This window comes from Salmo salar, chromosome 12 (genome assembly GCF_965601325.2).
Source record: "Salmo salar chromosome 12, fSalSal1, whole genome shotgun sequence".
Classification (NCBI taxonomy): domain Eukaryota; kingdom Metazoa; phylum Chordata; class Actinopteri; order Salmoniformes; family Salmonidae; genus Salmo; species Salmo salar.
The window spans coordinates 87,660,149-87,682,675 of NC_138302.1; the positions used below are offsets into that span (position 1 = coordinate 87,660,149).

Here is a 22,527-nt window from a genome sequence, read left to right on the forward strand (position 1 = left end):
GTATATATTTTCAGAAGTGCAATGTGACTGCAAGAGACATAACTGACTGAAATACGGGACAAATCAACTTTTTTTCTACATTTGCGGTGTTTGAATTTTTGTATAAAATGTGGGACATGATTTTTTGGTTGCAAGACGCGGGACAAAGGGCCAAAATGCGGGACAGTCCCGCACAATCCGGGACACGTGGTCACCCTTGCACAATCCGGGACACGTGGTCACCCTTGCACAATCCGGGACACGTGGTCACCCTTGCACAATCCGGGACATGTGGTCACCCTTGCACAATCCGGGACACGTGGTCACCCTTGCACAATCCGGGACATGTGGTCACCCTTGCACAATCCGGGACATGTGGTCACCCTTGCACAATCCGGGACACGTGGTCACCCTTGCACAATCCGGGACATGTGGTCACCCTTGCTCAATCCGGGACATGTGTCACCCTTGCACAATCCGGGACACGTGGTCACCCTTGCACAATCCGGGACACGTGGTCACCCTTGCACAATCCGGGACACGTGGTCACCCTTGCACAATCCGGGACACGTGGTCACCCTTGCACAATCCGGGACACATGGTCACCCTTGCACAATCCGGGACACGTGGTCACCCTTGCACAATCCGGGACACGTGGTCACCCTTGCACAATCCGGGACACGTGGTCACCCTTGCTCAATCCGGGACACGTGGTCACCCTTGCTCAATCCGGGACACGTGGGCACCCTTGCTCAATCCGGGACACGTGGTCACCCTTGCTCAATCCGGGACATGTGTCACCCTTGCACAATCCGGGACACGTGGTCACCCTTGCACAATCCGGGACACGTGGTCACCCTTGCACAATCCGGGACACGTGGTCACCCTTGCACAATCCGGGACACGTGGTCACCCTTGCACAATCCGGGACATGTGGTCACCCTTGCTCAATCCGGGACACGTGGTAAACCTTGCACAATCCGGGACATGTGGTCACCCTTGCTCAATCCGGGACATGTGGTCACCCTTGCTCAATCCGGGACATGTGGTCACCCTTGCACAATCCGGGACACGTGGTCACCCTTGCACAATCCGGGACACGTGGTCACCCTTGCACAATCCGGGACACGTGGTCACCCTTGCTCAATCCGGGACACGTGGTCACCCTTGCACAATCCGGGACACGTGGTCACCCTTGCTCAATCCGGGACACGTGGTCACCCTTGCTCAATCCGGGACACGTGGTCACCCTTGCTCAATCCGGGACATGTGGTCACCCTTGCTCAATCCGGGACATGTGGTCACCCTTGCTCCACAGCATCCGTCTGTGTGTGTGTCTCCATGTCCGGCGTATAGGTCGGCAGTTCAGGAAAAACTTGAATCAGGCCCCAAACAGGAAGCAAGCACACACGCACAAGCACACTACACTACACACACACACAATATGTGTGTGTTCTACCCTTACTCCTTCCTATCCTCCCCTTTAGACAAACATCCTTCCTGAGAGATTATTTTAATCCCCCATCAGCATTTTCTATTCAGTACACACACACACTACCTCTCTCTTTCTCCATCTGTCTCATACACAGACTACCTCTCTCTCCCTCACACACTCACACACACCCTCGGTCTCTCACACAGATAAACAGTCATCTGATTGGGCCGTGGTCAGTCCAGTATTAGGACTAATCGATGCAGTCCACCTCTAATTTAGTGTGGGTCATTACACACACACACGCACAGTCCAGCAGTAATTGATTGTGGGTCGTTAGAAAATCGTACTAATGTGAACAATGGGAGATTAGGGGGATTTTAACAACCACTTCCCAGAGCCTCTGCGCATGCAGGCACGCATGCACACACACACAGGCAAGTAATCATGTATAATGATGACTGACTAGAAGGTTAATTTCAGACGAGGCCAGTGTTTCAATAGGTTTGAATTCTATCGGTTTGAATAGGAAATGGTAGTTTGGGTTTCGGTTCCCCTGGATACTGATTGAGAGAGGCACATTGCCACATGCTGTATAACCAGCACAAAGCCGTGATGATTTATCAGGAAATATAGGAGGAGGAACATTGACAGTCAACTACCTGAACTTGTCTAATGCACAATTTCTACTGTGGATACTGAACAAAATATCACTTTAACACAGTTATAGCAGTAGACTGCCTCTGCATCTTTCCCTTTGTCTTTCTGTCTTTCTCTGTCTCTCTCTGTCTGTTGGTTTAGTGACCCATTTAATGGTGTTAATAAATGATGAACACATTCAGTATTCAGCGCCTAACCCAGCACCTCTCAACTACAGACAAATCACACACACACACTCAGCCAGTACAGACATCACAAGCTCCGTATTCAGGAGGCCCACTCTCTCACCAGTGCTTTGTCTGATCAAATATACATTAAATCAGCCTGTGAAAACACACACACACACACACACACACACACAGTGAAAAAGCACACATTGTGCCTCCTCCATTTCCCCCCATTGTGTGGTAGTCAAAGCAGCCATCCACATCAGGCACACACACCGTTGATACCATCTCCAAGACATTTAGGAGCTGCTTAAGCACACAGACCACTTTAATATCAGTGTTAACCCACAGGGCAGCTTCATTCCTCAATGGAGATTATTATTATTAGAGAGTGTGTGTGTGTGTGTGTGTGTGTGTGTGTGTGTGTGTGTGTGTGTGTGTGTGTGTGTGTGTGTGTGTGTGTGTGTGTGTGTGTGTGTGTGTGTGTGTGCACAGAGAGAGTGAGTTAGCCCATATCAGCTCTTTACCCAGTATCTATCAGTCAGACTGATCTCTCTGGGGTTGGGGGAGAGATGGGGAGACAGGGGGGGGAGTATGCAGAGAGACAGGGGGAGAGATGGGGAGACAGGGGGGGAGTATGCAGAGAGACAGGGGGAGAGATGGAGAGACAGGGGGAGAGATGGAGAGACAGGGGGAGAGATGGGGAGACGGGGGGGAGTATGCAGAGAGACAGGGGGAGGGATGGAGAGACAGGGGGGGAGTATGCAGAGAGACAGGGGGAGAGATGGGGAGACAGGGGGGAGTATGCTGAGAGACAGGGGGAGAGATGGAGAGACAGGGGGGAGTTTGCAGAGAGACAGGGGGAGAGATGGGGAGACAAGGGGGGGAGTATGGTCTCTGGGGTTGGGGAGAGATGGGGAGACGGGGGGGGGGGGGTATGCAGAGAGACTGGGGGGGGAGTATGCAGAGAGACAGGGGGGGGAGTATGCAGAGAGACAGGGGGGGAATATGCAGAGAGACAGGGGGGGGAGTATGCAGAGAGACAGGGGGGGAGTATGCAGAGAGACAGGGGGGGGAGTATGCAGAGAGACAGCTTAAAGCAGATATTAACTCTATGGATTCTCATTTGTCATCCCCAGAACGGTTCCCTACAGAATCCAATCAATATTTCTATCAGGACTCAAATGGATTCTTGTGTTTTTTAGTGGACCAATTTTACAGGGAGAATTGAAAGCCTATCTTAGAAAAGTGGTTTATTTCTAGGTAGAAATGATAGAGCAGGGTACTCCAGGACTATTTCAGAAGGTCCGGTCACACAAATGTCCTAGGTGGCAAAGGTCTGGATGGATATTGTCATTTATTGTTGTATTAACAAACCCCCACCTTGTAACCCCATGTGACCCCATACTGTTCACACCCCTCTTGTTGGCGGAGAGAAAATGTGGCAGTTTTAAAGCTAATTTCCTGCAATTATAGACACTTTGCATGAAGCATATCATTTGTTTGCTGATTTAAAGCTAATTTCCTGATATTATAGACACTTTGCATGAAGCATATAATTTGTTTGCTGATTTAAAGCTAATTTCCTGCAATTACAGACACACTGCATGGGGCATATCCTTTGTTTGCTGATTTAAAGCTAATTTCCCGCAATTATAGACACTTTACATGAGGCATATCATTTGTTTGCTGATTTAAAGCTAAGTTCCTCCAATTATAGACACTTTACATGAGGCATTTCATTTGTTTGCTGATTTAAAGCTAAGTTCCTGCAATTATAGACACTTTGCATGGGGCATATCCTTTGTTTGCTGATTTAAAGCAAATTTTCTGCAATTATAGACACTTTGCATGGGGCATCTTATTCGTTTGCTGATTTAAAGCTAACACCATTCTAAACAGCACAGCTGATGCGAGCGCTACATGACAGAGATGAAAATTTCAGTAGAAACATAGAAAGAGGGTGAATATTAAGATGCTACAACTAGGATTGTTGCTAATATGACAAGGATTGTGCATTTGGCTTCTGGACAAAGAAAGAAAGTTGATATGAAAACCAATAGAACAGGAGATAAATGGCATATGAGGAAGTCTTTCATAGACAGGCGCGTGGCAAAAGACCTAGCTGATTATTGAGTTGCGGCTGTCAGTGAAAAGCATCTAAAATATTTGTGAGGCTGCATGATTTTTAAAGTCACTTGAAAGGCATGAGCTCTGCTTTGTTTTTGGCGCAGGCTGTACACACTCCAATAGTCTCTCATTCCCAATTTGACAAGCATGTGATAATGCCTTGAATTTCACGGCGGCATCCCCCTTGTGGCCATAATGCACCCTAAAAAAATCCATGCCTTTTGCAGCCCAGAGTGCTGCGTTGCGCCCTTCTCCCTTAGTGTGCTGCGCAATCCGAAGTTCCTCTCACTCACATGGCTCTCCGTCACGTGATCTGGTCTTTCTCACAGGCTACAAGTGAAGCCAGACACATTGGGGACGCAACTGTGAGCGTCCTTATCCAATTCCGAGGGTACATATTGAAGATATTGGAAGAACTGTCCACATTCCAAACACAGTCTGGGACAGTTGTGGGATGTGATAGATCCCAAATGAATACAACCAATAGCATAAAAATAACCTTTTTATGCAATGTGACTGATGCAGAACATTTAGCTTAAAATGTTGATAAACTATTAGGCTATTTCTTCACATTAGAAGCGCAGCAATGCACACAAGGTAGTAGGTGTCACGTTGTATAAATGATTGGAGACAGGTGCTGGAATACGTAATAGGGGGTTTTAATACTCCACCCAAAATATACAACATGCCATGAAAGGCACGGGGACAAAGCCCACAACAAACACGTATACAAAAACACAGGGATGTAACCCAAACAAAAGAGCGAGGTTAAACCTCTAATAAATACACAGGACGAAACCCATAATAACAAGTGCTCAACAATACACGGGACGAGAGCCGTAATAACGAGTACACAATACCCGCTGCACGGGAACCGAAACAACAAAGCACAGGCACTCACAAGACCAACGGACATGGGAACAATAACCGACCACAAAATGGTGAACAGAGGGCACATATATACAATTACTAATCAGGGGGAATAGGAACCAGGTGTATGTAATTAGACAAGACAGTCCGGGGTCGGTGGTAAAGAATCAGTTCAGTGACACCTAGAAGCCGGTGACGTAGAACTCCGGAACTGGTGCAGCAATGAGCAGCAGTACCGGAGGGATCCATGACAGTAGGCTATAAGTGTGAATGTTCCATTAGCAGAAAACACCATTATCAAAAGTGACCGCAAATGCCATTATCCATATAATGCTTTTATTATAAAGGTGCAATTTTATGGTGAAAATTATCATCCCCAAAATTGAAACTAACGGGCTGCTTATGAACTCAAAAAAAGAAATGTCCTCTTACGGTCAACTGTGTTTATTTTCAACAAACTTAACATGTTTAAATATGTGTATGAACATAACAAGATTCAACAACTGAGACATAAACTGAACTAGTTCCACAGACATGTGACTAACAAAAATGGAATAATGTGTCCCTGAACAAAGGGGGGGGGGGGTCAAAATCAAAAGTAACAGTCAGTATCTGGTGTGGCCACCAGCTGCATTAAATACTGCAGTGCATCTCCTCCTCATGGACTGCACCAGATTTGCCAGTTCTTGCTGTGAGATGTTACCCCACTCTTCCACCAAGGCACCTGCAAGTTCCCAGACATTTCTAGGGGGAATGGCCCTAGCCCTCACCCTCCGATCCAACAGGTTCCAGAGGTGCTCAATGGGATTGAGATCCGGGCTCTTTGCTGGCCATGGCAGAAAACTGACATTTCTGTCTTGCAGGAAATCACACACAGAATGAGCAGTATGGCTGGTGGCATGGTCATGCTGGAGGGTCATGTCAGGATGAGCCTGCAGGAAGGGTACCACATGAGGGAGGAGGATGTCTTACCTGTAACGCACAGCGTTGAGATTGCCTGTAATGAAAACAAGCTCAGTCCGAGCACTGATTGTGCGTTCCTGGTGTAACTCAGGCAGTTGTTGTTGCCATCCTGTACCTGTCCCGCAGGTGTGATGTTCGGATGTACCAATCTTGTGCAGGTATTGTTACACGTGGTCTGCCACTGCGAGGACGATCAGCTGTCCGTCCTGGCTCCCTGTGGTGCTGTCTTAGGCGTCTCTTAGTACGGACATTGCAATTTATTGCCCTGGCCACATCTGCAGTCCTCATGCCTCCTTGCAGCATGCCTAAGGCACGTTCACGCAGATGAGCAGGGACCCTGGGCATCTTTCTTTTGGTGTTTTTCAGGGTCAGTAGAAAGGCCTCTTTAGTGTCCTAAGTTTTCATAAATGTGACCTTAATTGCCTACCGTTCCACAAGTGCATGTTCATTAATTGTTTATGGTTCATTGGAAACAGTGTTTTAACCCTTTCCAATGAAGATCTGTGAAGTTATTTGTATTTTTACGAATTATATTTGAAAGACAGGGTCCTGAAAAAGGGACGTTTCTTTTTTTGCTGAGTTTATATGCCAGTTAGGCTCTACACCCATTGTAAAGCAGATTAATGTGCTTAACTTAAAGAAGTTATTTGGGCACCTGAGTTGGGATACAAACCTTATTAAAACATATAGACCTATGGACTAGGCTACATGAGGTATGCGACTATGATTAAAAAAAGTCACAAAAAAGGCATTGTTTCTTATGCTGGGCATCATTCACAAGTGATTATATATAATTCACAAGTGATAGGCTAATATTGTCACCCATCAGACTATTCTTGATTTAATCTTTGCATATACTAAATAATATATGTGTGACATTTGTTTTGATTTAGAATGGACCATTATCATGCACCTGTCTCAAAATGGGCAGTGGGAAAAAAATACATGTCATCTATGCAATTAAATAGCAAATGGAGGACGTTTTTCCCCGTGGTTAATTTTCATGCCAACCAGGTAGGCTATACTCCTGTTGTAAATATAAGCAATGTGCTTAATATTAGGAAAGTTGAGAAATAAATATAGTAGGTCTAGCTGATGGGATCCTCGTCTTTTTATCAGAGGCCATCTCTCTGTTATCTCCCGCAATTGCATAGCCTATAGAAATGTTGCACAACATGAGCTCATAGGCTCTCATGAAGTGTTAGATTAGATTTTCGAATACATTTGTGTCACACACTGATCTGTTTTAACACGTTAGGGCTAGGGGGCAGTATTTACATGGCCGGATAAAAAACGTACCCGATTTAATCTGGTTATTACTACTGCCCAGAAACTAGAATATGCATATAATTATTGGCTTTGGATAGAAAACACCCTAACGTTTCTAAAACTGTTTGAATGGTGTCTGTGAGTATAACAGAACTCATATGGCAGGCAAAAACCTGAGAAGATTCTGTACAGGAAGTGCCCTGTCTGACCATTCCTTGGGCTTCTTGACTCTTTTTATTGAAAAATGAGGATCTTTGCTGTAACGTGACACTTCCTACGGCTCCCATAGGCTCTCAGAAGGCGGGAAAAAGCTGAATGATGTAATTCCAGCCCCTGGCTGAAAAACATTAGCGCCTTTGGTAAGTGGTCTATCAGAGGACAATGAGACTGAGCTACAGGTGTTTCCTGTAGCTCAGTTGGTAGAGCATGGTGTTTGCAACGCATGGTGTTTGCAACGCCAAGGTTGTGGGTTTGATTCCCACGGGGGGCCAGTACGGGAAGAAAAGAAAATGTATGAAATGAAATGTAAGTCGCTCTGGATAAGAGGGTCTGCTAAATGACTAAAATGTAAATGTAGAAGCTTCTGATAGGCTAATTGACATCATTCGAGTCAATTGGAGGTGTACCTGTGGATGTATTTCAAGGCCTACCTTCAAACTCAGTGCCTCTTTGCGTGACATCATGGGAAAATCAAAAGAAATCAGCCAAGACCTCAGAAAAAACATTGTAGACCTCCACAAGTCTGGTTCATCCTTGGGAGCAATTTCCAAATGCCTGAAGGTCCCACGTTCATCTGTACAAACAATAGTACGCAAGTATAAACACCATGGGACCACGCAGCCGTCATACCGCTCAGGAAGGAGACGCGTTCTGTCTCCTGGAGATGAATGTACTTTGGTGCGAAAAGTGCAAATCAATCCCAGAACAACAGCAAAGGACCTTGTGAAGATGCTGGAGGAAACAGGTACAAAAGTATCTATATCCACAGTAAAGCAAGTCCTATATCGACATAACCTGAAAGGCCTCTCCGCAAGGAAGATGCCACTGCTCCAAAACCACCATAAAAAGCCAGACTACGGTTTGCAACTGCACATGGGGACAAAGATCGTACTTTTTGGAGAAATGTCCTCTGGTCTGATGAAACAAAACTAGAACGGTTTGGCCATAATGACCATCGTTTTGTTTGGAGGAAAAAGGGGGACGCTTGCAAGCCGAAGAACACCATCCAAACCGTGAAGCACGGGGGTGGCAGCATCATGTTGTGGAGGTGCTTTGCTGCAGGAGGGACTGGTGCACTTCAAAAAAATAGATGGCATCATGAGGGAGGTAAATTATGTGGATATATTGAAGCAACATCTCAAGACATCAGTCAGGAAGTTAAAGCTTGGTCGCAAACGGGTCTTCCAAATGGACAATGACCCCAAGCATACTTCCAAAGTTGTGGCAAAATGGCTTAAGGACAACAAAGTCAAGGTATTGGAGTGGCCATCACAACACCCTGACCTCAATCCCATAGAAAATTTGTGGGCAGAACTTAAAAAGTGTGTGCGAGCAAGGAGGCCTACAAACCTGACTCAGTTACACCAGCTCTGTCAGGAGGAATGGGCCAAAATTCACCCAACTTATTGTGGGAAGCTTGTGGATTTTCAACCAAGGTAAGACATGTCTCATAATATCAAGTAAAACAATGAAGTATATTTTCAAAATGCATACTGCCTCCAGCTCACATTTTAAAGTGTTGGGTGACGGGCTGATAGTCTGCCTGCTGTTGGTTTTTATCCCTGGTCAATTTGGCCGGCAACAATTGAATTGATCAGCTTTCCGGGGGTTTTTTACGACCAGAAGCCGTCAATTACCAGCTAACGGAAACCCTGGTGTGTGTGTGTGTGCGCGTTTCTGTCTGCCTTCCTGTCGTCTGTATGTGTTTGTCTGTTTATTACTGTCTAACTGCGTTTTGAGTAATTGTGTTGTACTCGAGACCACCAGATGATCAGGATTCCATTTCCTCTTCACATTTCCATCTGTGCAGGAGTGACATTCCTCTCACACCACCTGGGATTGGATTGGGAATAACAGGGAAAAGTCTGCCTGTGGAATTCCAAAGCTGTGAAATGGGGCGTGCTATTCATTCTTGCTCTGCTGAGCTGCTGGGTCTGGAATACAGGGCTGAGGAGTTACATAGGTTTATTTTCCTATTGCCAGACCAGCCCTGAGGATTGGGAGAAAGAGGAAGAGGAGAGGGGCTGACAACCCCTCCACATCCTACCACCTACCCCCTTTCAAGAGCCTAACACAATAAACTGGCGATGCAGAGCCGAGTGTGTGTGTGGGTCAGTGTATGCGCTTGCACGTGTGAATGTGTGTAGTTGGCCTGGCACAATTATGCTATTAGGGGTGAACATATTCATTTTCCTTGGAGAGAACATGTGCTTTCCTTGCAGGGTGCAGATGAATGTCCTAGTGGGGCTCTGCTGGGAGGGAGACACCACAGCTATTCAGAAAGAGAGAGATAGGAGCAGAATTAAGACAGAGATAGGAGCAGAATTAAGACAGAGAGAGATAGGAGCAGAATTAAGACAGAGAGAGATAGGAGCAGAATTAAGACAGAGAGAGATAGGAGCAGAATTAAGACAGAGAGAGATAGGAGCAGAATTAAGACAGAGAGAGAGATAGGAGCAGAATTAAGACAGAGAGAGAGATAGGAGCAGAATTAAGACAGAGAGAGATAGGAGCAGAATTAAGACAGAGGAGGAAAAGACATAGCTGGTTTATTCAGCAGCTTCACACTGATACAAAGATGGTACGACCACCATTAATCAAATAAGAACTGTCTTATAAATGAGGGTTATTTTAGATGATGACACCTACCTATACAGTTAGCTAGCTAACTATGGCTACTGAAACAGATTATGTCATTTTGCTATGTTTTGGGGGAAGAACATTGTTTGCATCCATGAGCTAGCTAGATTTTTTATAACCAGCACTGTAGGTGCCCGAGACAACTTTACCAGCATCATAGCATATGTATTGTTGAATCGTTGTGACATATGAAATACGAGTGATAGTGTCATCGATGTGTAATAACTACGTCAAAAAAATATGAACGTGTTAAATTATTATGTGACGTGCAGTCATATTCAGGTCCTGATTTGTCAACAAGCTTATTTGACATGTCAAATAGTGTTATTTCACGTGTATCTTTTTTGACACACAAAGAACCAAACGGTGTTCCATAGAAATCCTGGTTGAGAATGAAACGACTAAACAAATGAACAATGAAACAGCACAGCAAGTAGGTGATGATGTTTTACTGGTAATGAGGACATACGTGAATGCCAACAAAATAACTTTTTGGTGTGTGTGTGTGTGTGTGTGTGTGCGCGTGTGTGTAACCTTTATTTAACTAGGCAAGTCAGTTAAGAACAAATTCTTATGTACAAAATTCTTATGTACAATGACAGCCTACTCTGGCCAAACCTGGACGATGCTGGGCCAATTGTGCGCCGCCCTATGGGACTCCCAATCACGGCCGGATGTGATACAACCTGGATTAGAACCAGGGTCTGTAGTGATGCCTCTTGCACTGAGATGCAGTGCCTTAGACCGCGGCGTTCATGTGTGTGTGTTAACTATTTAACTGTACTAGAATGCTTTAAAGGCCGTTAAAATGCAAAATATCGGTTATCGGTATCGTTTTTTTTTGCAAGGAAAATATCGGACAAACAAACTCTATACAGTGCCAAACACCGCAGCACAAACTCACATGTCGCTCAATGGCAGACTCTTTACATTGGTAAGCACAATAGAAATGCTTTACAAACTGGTAAACACAGACATGTAACTCTGCATGCTGTTAAAGACAGTGATGTGTCCTCCTGTCCTCCTGTCCACGGCAGCCTGCTGTAGCCTCAGAACCTCCCAGCCACAGCCTACCACACCAGACACCAGGATGCCAATCTGTCCTCAGAGAACAGGACACGGCAGCCTGCGGTAGCATCAGAACCTCCCAGCCACAGCCTACCACACCAGACACCAGGATGCCAATCTGTCCTCAGAGAACAGGACACGGCAGCCTGCTGTAGCCTCAGAACCTCCCAGCCACAGCCTACCACACCAGACACCAGGATGCCAATCTGTCCTCAGAGAACAGGACACGGCAGCCTGCTGTAGCATCAGAACCTCCCAGCCACAGCCTACCACACCAGACACCAGGATGCCAATCTGTCCTCAGAGAACAGGACACGGCAGCCTGCGGTAGCATCAGAACCTCCCAGCCACAGCCTACCACACCAGACACCAGGATGCCAATCTGTCCTCAGAGAACAGGACACGGCAGCCTGCGGTAGCCTCAGAACCTCCCAGCCACAGCCTACCACACCAGACACCAGGATGCCAATCTGTCCACAAGCTCATCCACAAGCTCAACATGACACGAAATGGCAGAAAACACTTAGAAATAGATGATGTAGATGTACTTATGACATTGTAGTAAGAAGAAATGTTCTGTTTCAAAACGCTTTCCTTTCTCATTCCTACTCAACACAGACCCCGTGCAGCAGTCTAAGACACTTGGCCTGGCATGAAACCAGTGTCACTGTCACCGTCAGAACACAGGGGAACAAGTCATTGCCAACATCTCAGATCCTACAGATCATGGCTTCATTATGATGCTGCTTAGCAATAAAGAGCCATACTATTTGTGAAAACATATTTCCTGTTCTATTCCCTGTGTGGGGGGAGAGAGACAAAAAAGAAAGGAAGAGAGAGAGAAGACATGGGTTCTACTTCCCAGCCTCCTCCTCATTGGACCAACCAGCCTCTCTTTCTACCCCTCTCTTCCCTTCTGTGAAGCAGGGGTCAGTCCTTACTGGTTTGTCACTGTCACAAACACACAGAATAAAGTTCATACAATGTTTCCTCTCCTCCTCTCCCTGTCTGTTCTATTCACTGTTTAAAACCTGTCCTGCCTCCTATATGAATGGATGGTGGTATAGTTATAGCAGGGGTTGTCATGGAAATTAGGTAAAGAGGGGGGAGAGTCAGCTATTTCAGACTGTTGGGATGCAGCTACCCTGACTAGTTTATGATGAAGTGTTGTCTGTCCCTTTTCCTCCATCCTTCCCAGACCCATGACAGAGAGGAGAGGGAGAAGATGAGGGTAAAGGGATCTTATCGCTTCATCTTCGGTGGCTGCAGTGCTGTTCATTAGGAGGGTAATATCCTGTCCTCTCTCTACAGTCCTCTCTCTCCAGTTTCCTCTCCAAGCTCTATTACCGCTACATTTCCCCAGCTCAGATGTAAATATAAAATGACTGACTCCCTCACCATGAAAATACCATGATCACCCTGACAACAAACATCGATAAACCATCAGCGAGTGAAGAGTTAACCCGCTAAACACCACCCCAGCCCACCTCTCTCCCCACTCCCCCGTGAAGAAAACTCGACAAAACCACTGGTGCTCCCGTCGACCGGTTCGTGGCGACATCCGTGAACCTGGGACAGACACTCTCACGTGAGGCGACAGGCCATTAATTCACACTTTGGTCGTATTCCTAACGTTGATCTGAATGCCCGATGTCTGTCTCTCGCACACGAAACACGGCAGACACCGGGAAATGAATTGCTCTAAAACAGAACCACACCAGCACGCAGGGAGAGAAAACGCCCTGCGTTGTTCCACATGCATGTCGAATCTAAACCCTGCGATAGGCTACACACATCATACTCAACCTACAGAGAAAAATCCCATAATGTCGTATAAATGCCGTGTATGAACGCACCAATACTGCATAATTGAAACATAAGGCTCTCAGATGTATTTTTATTATCTGCGGACCTATGATGGTTTGGTAGGCTAGTCTCTATAAACTGTTGTTATCAAGATGTTCTTATCAATAGGACGCTTTGACTTGACACTGCAGTAGGCTATGATGACAATTAAGCAAGAATAATCTGCCTACTAAACACATCAAAGGACCCACACCTTTTTAACCTTTGGTAAAATAAGCTATTATAGTTTGAATATTGGGGTATGCTAAACAGGGATAAATGATCCTATCCACGTTGACGTATCCACGAACAGGAAAAGAAATGCGACAAGCCTTTGTGGAATGGATAGCCTACATGAGCGCAAGGAACAGCATGTTTAACAATATAAACTTGGTATAAAAGTATTACCTTTAACTTGAGTTTCATATTCGGCTACGATCTCCTTGTCCTTTCTGAATTTGGCCGGAGACGTCATGGCTGGTTCTTCTACTCAACAACACTAGACTTCGCAATACTGGGTTAAAGAAGTAATCAGGAAAAAAATTGTAACTATAATATTTCGTCTGGAAGAATACTCAACGGAAAGATTGTAGCGAATAACCCCACAGTCCGTGGAATGGTATTGTGTCCTGCCCCTTCACTCTGCCCGCATTGTGAGAGTTTGGCGCTGCCGCATTCCCATTCGTTTGGATCCTTTCCTTAATGTGTCCTCAAAACCAGTTATAGAGCAAACAGAGGATATATGCATTCCCTCCAAACCAACAATAACAAACAAGTCAGCACGGTCAGATGAGGAGACTCCCAAAAAGTTTAGTCCTTCAGTAAGTGGCTGTCACCAAGACGGTCAGAGGCTGGGCTGGCTCCGTGGCTCTCTGCTCTTCCCCCTAGAGTGAGAGTGGGGTACATAGATGAGCTGGGAAGCCAATATGCAGGCACGGAGACAGACATACACTGTGCATGTGTCACATTTATTTGGTTGATACATAAATGGCATTGCTTGACCATACATATTCATTATCACATGTAATACTGTGTAGGCCTATGTATGGATAAAATACTCTGGCCTTCATACATTCAATCAAATGTATTTATAAAGCCTGTTTTACATCAGCGATGTCATAAAGTGTTATACAGAAACCCAGCCTAAAACACCAAAAAGCAAGCAATGCAGATGTAGAAGCACAGTGGCTAGGAAAAACTCCCTAGAAAGGCAGGAACCTAGGAAGAAACCTAGAGAGGAACCAGGCTCTGAGGGGTGGCCAGTCCTCTTCTGGCTGTGCCGGGTGGAGATTATAACAGTACATGGCCAAGATGTTCAACCGTCCATAGATGAACAGCAGGGCCAGATAATAATAATCACAGTGGTTGTAGAGGGTGCAGTGGTTCTCATAATACATCATTCAAATGTACATTAATGGACACCTTTATTGGTACTGCAGTGATAGGGTCAGAAACTGGGTTTTGCAATGTGTCTGGGGTGGGAGTAGGACTGACAGGGTTGGGAGGGCAGTCAGGTCAAATCCGACTGTGGTTCTCATAACAGACAATGATGCTCAGAGTTGGTGAATGGACCATTGCCTACATACTACACTGTAATAACAAATAGGGCTAATCTGACTATACTTAATTGTTGTGACAAATTACCTGATAGAAATGGAATAGATTGTTTCATGCTGGGCCCATTAATAGTAATATTGGAAAAAGCCCAGAGAACATAAAGGTAAAAATATGTCAGTCCAATGTGGTCCATGACATTGACAATATAATTTTCCTGAGAACAGTTTTCAACTTTGGTGCCTTGAGAACAGCAAATACTCAGAAAACATCATAACACTGGACTACCTTTATTAAAGACATGCTCCGGAACTCAGATGATAGCACATGGTACCTTTATTAAAGACATGTCCTGTGGGCTCAGTTGGTAGAGCATGGCGTTTACAATGCCAGGGTTGTGGGTTCCATTCCAATGGGGGACCAGTATGAAAAAGTAAAACAAATGTATGCACTCATTAGTACTACAGTAAGTCGCTCTGGATGAGAGCATCTGCTAAATTACTAACATGTACATATTGGCGACTAGTTAGGTTTAAGAAATACTCCCATATTGGGCTGGGTGTCAATGTATAGTTCATACATCCATAATCTATGAGAAGAAGTAATGTTTTGCCACAAAATCCATAGTTTGAAAGCGTCTGTTTTCTGGAATATGTGCGGCGCAATTTTCCTTACACTTTCCCCCACGTGGGTCAGCCCCCTAGCAATTCGAGTTTCAGCCAATGAGCTTCGGCCACTAGCCATTTGAGTGACAGCTAGTAAGATCCACACACAGCAGAGCAAGAGAGAGGCCAATGGCATGGTGCACATATCTTCACAGGTGACATAGTATGCCATTTTCAGGGACCACTTTTGGCTCGAGTGCCATTTTCAGAACTACTGGCTAAAATGTATAAAAAAGTACGGGAGAATCTCTTTAAGGGTGTGTATATAAGCAGACTAAAACAGTTACTAAGTGTTAATTAGTTTAACATAAACCCCATTACTGTTATAAAATAGGCCTATCTCATTGGTTTAAACTGAATGATAGTCATTATGGGGCTTTGCAAAACATTGACATATTACAATATCAACCAATGAGTTATGGATAAAAGCGTCTGCTTAATGGCATATTAGTTATAATGGTTTTACTAAACTAACTTTGCAAATGAGACACCTTTAGAGGGCTGCAACATTGAATTGTAGGATAAAAACGAGGTAAAATTCTATAAAGAATTAGACTTTTTTACAGACACCCTGTAGATAAGTGATGTTTAAAGAATGGTGAACTTAGCGATCAGACTGGTTTCACCAGTCTAGAATGAGGCATTTCGCCATTTTTAGCCATAGGAAATGTCGGTACTAGAGTAAGGCTAACGAGCTAGCCAAGTCTTTGGGATACCGTTACCTAGCTAGCTAACTAGAATTTCTTGTCCAAACGTATGAGTTGCAAAATGTTACACTTTTCTGTGTGTGTGCTATAAACATACAGCATTGCACATGTTTTACAATGCAAGTTGCTTAAAGCATGCACCACATTTTACCTCTTATGTCGATTTCGATGACAAATACGAGCTTTCCTATTTCATTTCCGTCCCATATGAAGATTTTTGGGGTGTTTTTCTCACAAATTCTCCAAAAATAACCCCGCCTCTTTTCATGGAACAAGGGGAGAGTTGTCCATCTTTCGATTGGTTGAATTGATTAGGATTGGCATAAAGTCCTTCAAATCGACAATCAGGGAGCGGAGTCAGTTCTGCTGAGCCTTTTGGGGGGGAATAAAATAAACAGACATCATTGAGTTCAAGAATTGACAAGAACATGAAAGACAAACAAAACAAAAACAGAAAAATGTGTTATGACAGCATGAGACGATGACACTTATTCAGAATATAATCATTATAATATTGGACTGTAGACAAGCTTTTATTATTTAGTCATTTCAGAGACTCAATTAACAACATAAAGGGTATAAAAAAAAACACTTCATTTAAAATATTTGGTTTTGTGGATATATACAATTTACCAACCAAAATCATGACATTAGTTACACATTTCAAAGAGTTCAGAGTACTGTCAAAAATGTTATAACATTTTATATCAACAGAGTGACCAGTTTTATTCCATATCGCTCCAAATTCTAATAGTGAACAAACAACTATAAAATAAATGTGTCAGCGTTTCAGGTCCATCATTGCAGAAGGTACACTTGTCTGTACACAATGTTTGTAAACCTTGAGACCTTTGTGTTGGAGGGGTACATATTGTGCAAATTATTTTGGTGCAACTCTCTTATCGTATTAGAAATACAAATGTAAAGGGACAAAGCCAAACCCTTCGCCATTGAATGGCTGATAGTTGTGAATTCGATTATGCTGAGCCGCGGGGCAACGCGTGACATTTTCCATAGACTATATGTTTGAATATTCAGTTTTCATTGGCAGATAAAGCGCTTTTTATCAAAAGCAATCACTTTTGCATGTGAAAACACAGAATCCTACTAATTACTCCACGTGCTTAATTAAGTCGCTTTTGTTTTGAGCCGATTTCGCCATGGGCTTTGAACGGTGCACCTGGCTCACGCCCGGGAGGCAGCCCGCTTCCGAAACCATTACAAATTTTCACCCGGTGCAAAACACGGGCCAGATTAATTGAATCCCCTCCTTATTACTTAGGCGACGGTCCAGATATAATTGTACCCAATCAGCTTTGTAGTTGTGCGATTATGTTACCCAATGGTATATATTTTTTGTCATCGAGAGCCAATCGAAATTCGACATAGTGCCGTTTTTAAAAAATGTTCAGGAAGTATCGGTAGCTACCAGGAAGTTGTAAAAAAATAAACACAACAGCGAAGCTAGCTGGCTATTACATTGTACTGAATCTGTGACCGCAACGAATTAACGTTAGTTACTGAACAAAGAATCTGGGAAATTGTTTCGTTGAAGAGCAGGTTGAAGATAAATTGAAAATGGCAAGAGCTATTTTGAACATCTGATGATACTGTGTTATTATGGTCACTCTCGTGACGTTAGCTTGTGGCTCTGTTTTGACAAGTAGATAGCTACTGTAGATTGCTATCAACCACATTACTCGCTATCAACAAGAATCGATAACTATCTACTTAAACCTCCAATATAACATTAGACGTGGAAACGTCTCATTTGTGGCTTCTCTTTTATAATTCACCTGCTGCTAACTTCCAGCTAACTGTTGATAGCTAGTCAACGAACTAGCTAGCTATTTAGTAACAATAATAGTGAATAGTTAGCTAGCTAAATAGCGTTTTAAATAACGTTACCGTCAGATCAGCTACCATTGCTACATTGATTGATTGATCTGTTCTGACGCACATTTCCTCTGGACATTGGGATTCGAAAGCTAGAAGAACAGTATTTAAAGAGCATGTCTACCTCCAACTTCAAAAACAAATGTGTCACTCAAGTGAATTGTATATACTGTGAGAGTCTACTCTGCACAAGAGGAATGAAGGCAGTACTTCTCGCAGACACAGAAATTGAGCTGTTCTCTACTGACATACCGCCCAACAGGTAAGCAATAAAACCACTATGTTATGAAATGATCACTGAGTGTGTGGAATGAGTTGTGACAAATGAGCTAATGACGGTTATGGTTTCTATGAGGATCTCTCATCGCTGTCTGTTTTTTGGAGGGGTTCATAACTTCATATGTTGAGTGTTTGTGATAGTGTGAGATATAGAAAATATAATGGATAAGTTCTTATCCATTATCTCCCTCTATGGCTAGAATGTGATGGTGCCCCTTTGTTCTTTAACAATCCCCATAACATCCCCCACCCCCTCTTCTAGAACTGTTGACTTTGTGGCCAGCTGCTACTCTACAGAGAGCTGCAAATGCAAACTGAGAGACATTGCCTGTCTGAAATGGTATGTATGTAACATTATTGTAAACACAGATTTGTCTACTCACATTACACTAACCAGTTTGCATTCATTATATATGTGCTTTGTGGTTACAAAATAGCATTACTAGACAGACAATTGTTGTGGCTGCTTTATTAATATTTACCTTCGAAAATTCAAATGTCCATGTCTAGTGTTGTGCTTCAGTTGGAAAGTTGTTCAGCCAGCAGTTTGTTGGGTACAGTGAGGCTTTTGTCAGGCCTCTTTTGTATCCCCAGGGCTTCGTTGTTGTACACAGAAACACATCGGTAATATAATAGTTAGCACTTTCACAGGCGCTCGCTATAAAACGGTAACTTTTTTTTTTTTTTTACTCTCCCTCCCCCATATCTCTCTTTCTCCCTCTCCCTTTTTCTCTATCTATTTCCCTCTCACTCTTTAATTCCCCTTTCTCTCTCGATCCCCCTCTCCAGTGGTAATTTTGTGGGGTATCACGTGGTAGCCCCATGTAAGCCCTGCCTGCTGTCCTGTAACAATGGCCATTTCTGGATGTTTAACAGTGATGCTGTGTCCACCCTTAACAGATTGGATGCTACAGGTTAGAACTCCAAACTCACGGACCTCTGGGTAAATCCATTTGAATGTAATCACTTTTGACAGAATCCCTTTTGATTTGAACAAAACCTTCCATACATAGTTGCCCATTGTAGAATTGCTCATAAAGTGACTTTTTGGACCTGAGTGCCAAACATTCAAGAGATAAAGGTGCTCAAAGTTGACCCAAAAGATAGGCGGTTGAGATGGATATAATTTAAAAGCTGACCAACATGGTTGTCCAACTATTTGATCATTTCTGGAAAATAGAGGATGTTGTGTTTCATCCGATGGCAGGCACAACACATAAGCCAAAGATTATGTGAAATAGGCTCTAAGCTACAACATATGCATTTTTAGATAATTGACGTTAAACCTTTAAAAAATATATATAATAATATAATTTTGTTTTTCAAAAAATAATATAATAGTTTGACAACACTGTAAGCTTTTAAAAGATAGCAAACTCAGCCATTTATATTTGCCAGTGATGAAGACATGGATGTCTCATGGTATGGTGGGGTATGCAAAATGGGTCAACTTTGAGCACCTTTATCTCCTGAAAGGTTTTGTCATTGAGGTCCTAAAAGGCACTTTATGACCACTTCTTCCATGGCCAAACATATATAGAAAGAAGTTGTTTTTTTATATCAAAAGGGATGCTGTCAAAAAGTGACAGAATTCAAATGGATTTACCCCTCTTACCTATTGATGAACAATAGACTGTATTCCGAGAGGACTATCCTAAAACAATAGTTAGTCAAAGTAATATACATGTAAAGAAGAATTACCCTAAATGCACAGTTTGTGACTAGATACCGATACCCCCTAAGGCTAAGCATCACTGACTGACTGACACAACACATTGCAACATGTGGCATTATGTGTTGACTCTACTGATCTCCACTACCACATGACTTAGCACTCATAGAAACGCAGAAGTTGAATTATTTGGAGAGGTCGTGCAAAGCCTGAATGCCAGCCTGTTTCTACTTTAGCTTATTTGTTATTGACTTAGCTTGTCGGCAAGGAAAGACTGTTCCTTAAACTGTCCCTGCACACACAAACGCTGCGTCTTCTGTTGCAGGTTTGAACCTATTGCTCTGGGGAGACCTTCCCGAGCTGGAGGACAGCGAGAACGAGGGATCAGACACCCCATCAGAGGAGGAGTGCATAAGGTAGAGAGAGATGGATGACCGATGGAAGAGAAACAGAAGAGAGGCCTTACCCTGTGACCATATTCTCCCCTTCCCAAAAGCACACAATCCCCACGCATTCTACGCATTTACACATTTCGGTTACGCGTTGGACAAGTAACCAAAAGGTTGCAAGATCAAATCCCTGAGCTGACAAGGTAAAAATCTGTCGTTCTGCCCCTGAACAAGGCAGTTAACCCACTGTTCCTAGGCCGTCATTGAAAATAAGAATTTGTTCTTAACTGACTTGCCTAGTTAAATAAAGGTTAAAAAAAATAAAAAATCTTATATCTCGCTCTGTGGGGGGAATCAATGGTAGAACTGGACTGTGGGAACTGCCTTCTCTCTTTAAACTCACCACTGAATCCCCACTCAAACAAACTCATTAGCTTTCTGTTCCACTGGCAGATGGATGGTCTTAACATTTCGCATGGCTGTTTTATACCCTTTGGGTAACCTATTGCCAATGGACGCTGGATTGAACTTTGTACGCTGTATTTGAGGTTTTCTTCAGTCCTTTGTTAGTGCTTGAACAATCGATTACAATGATGTTGTGTTTAAGTTTTAGAAACTGACATTGTTGACCTTAAGTATGTGCCAGTTTATCTTGCGTTGGTCTTTCATGAGGAGGGCCAGTGTCACCAACAGATGGTACTAGTACATAAAGTATAGGTACTAGTTTGGTTCTAGGGCTCCTCAGTGATGGGATGATGATGAGGATACTCAATGAAAATAGAGTAAGCCCAATTACACACAGGGCAAAGGAGCTGGAAAGAAAATACATGATCATGAAAGGAAAGTCAATGTCCACTCACTCTTACATTGTTGATATAGTAAAAACATTTCAGCAAAAACAGTGAAAGAAAATGTACTTCATATTCCGAGCAGATATCCTAACCCTGTATGATTGAACGCTGAACTGTTGTGTGCTTGAAAGAGCACAATGAATGAGTATATAGATCTGAGTATATGAGTCACTTGTGTATAGAGCTGACCTTTCCATTGCTGCAGAAGCTTTTGCTTCAGACAATGTTGTAGACTTGTATTCTAATGGCCTTGGATCTGATTTTGTGAAGAACTGTGGGCTCACTGTCATTGTAGGTCACGCTTACCCTCTCCTGGAAGTAAATGTTTCAGCTTTCAGCTTTATTGTGATGCTTCGGTGCCCAGCAAGTACTGTCACAATGAGTGGCATATCTTAAAGTAGCATTTAATATACCTCCCAGTTCAAACAGACAAGCTATGCCTGTATTAATAAGGATATGTTGAAGCTCCAATTGAAAAGTATTTGTTTTGTGGTCATAACTGACAGTATGAAAGGTGGACGTACACACCAAATACCTGAGATGGCAGTCACCAATTAAGATTCCTGTCTTTGTAGCAATTATTTATTTAAGTGATGTTCTAAGCTCTGGCTAAGTGTATTACATCTTGTGATATGATATACAAAATTAATAGCCAATTATGATCAAAATCATACAGACCAAATATCTTTAACCACTTATTTTCCTTTTGTTTACAATAGTTTTTTTTTATTTACAAAAGCAATGTTTTGTAGTGTGCTGTATTTTTATTCTGTTTCTCTGTCTGTTTCTATTTGACATTTCTCTTGCATTTGAGTGTTTTACGTTTGGAGGCTGAATGGTTGTTTTGTTTCACCTTAGTGAAGGTAGCGAGTGATCAGCTGAGAACTTCCTATGGCATAGACTATGGTTGGGAGATATTCAACGACTATCAAAACAAAGATTTTTTTTTAAATGATTTTTTTATCTAACTTTAATATGATTCATTTAAGTAGTGTGTTTTTATTTATCAATTTGTATTTATTTATTAACAAACATATTGCTGTCTTTATACTGATGTTATTTGCCCTGCTGATAAAATATATTTTGAAATGCCACTCATCCTGAATTGGTAGTTTGAAACATGACTTATTCTTTTTATTTTTATGCTTATTGTATTGATAATACATCTTTTCCAAAATATCCATTGTGTTTTGTGAACTTTTAGGTAACCACAAATCTGCAGCTAACATAGCTAGTGTACTTAAGCAAGTCTTTACATTGAGTATATTCCTA

At 43.1% G+C, this 22,527-nt stretch overlaps 2 protein-coding genes across 2 annotated transcripts in view; one reads left to right on the plus strand and one right to left on the minus strand.

Annotated features, from left to right (window-relative positions):
- LOC106565713 (SLIT-ROBO Rho GTPase-activating protein 2) overlaps nt 1-16,417 on the minus strand; it is a 213,665-nt gene extending 197,248 nt beyond the window's left edge. Inside the window, 2 exon segments of the mRNA XM_082959388.1 lie at nt 13,651-14,126; nt 16,320-16,417. Coding sequence (XP_082815514.1) covers nt 13,651-13,717 — 67 coding nt within the window. The 5' untranslated portion in view covers nt 13,718-14,126; nt 16,320-16,417.
- Nucleotides 16,418-17,581: 1,164 nt separating this feature from the next.
- LOC123725566 (protein FAM72A) lies at nt 17,582-22,349 on the plus strand. The gene is made up of 4 exons (XM_045691854.2): nt 17,582-18,326; nt 18,606-18,683; nt 19,133-19,257; nt 20,341-22,349. Exons 1-4 carry the CDS (start codon nt 18,181-18,183, stop codon nt 20,433-20,435), a joined length of 444 nt encoding a protein of 147 aa, XP_045547810.1. The 5' UTR covers nt 17,582-18,180; the 3' UTR covers nt 20,436-22,349.
- Nucleotides 22,350-22,527: the final 178 nt, after the last annotated feature.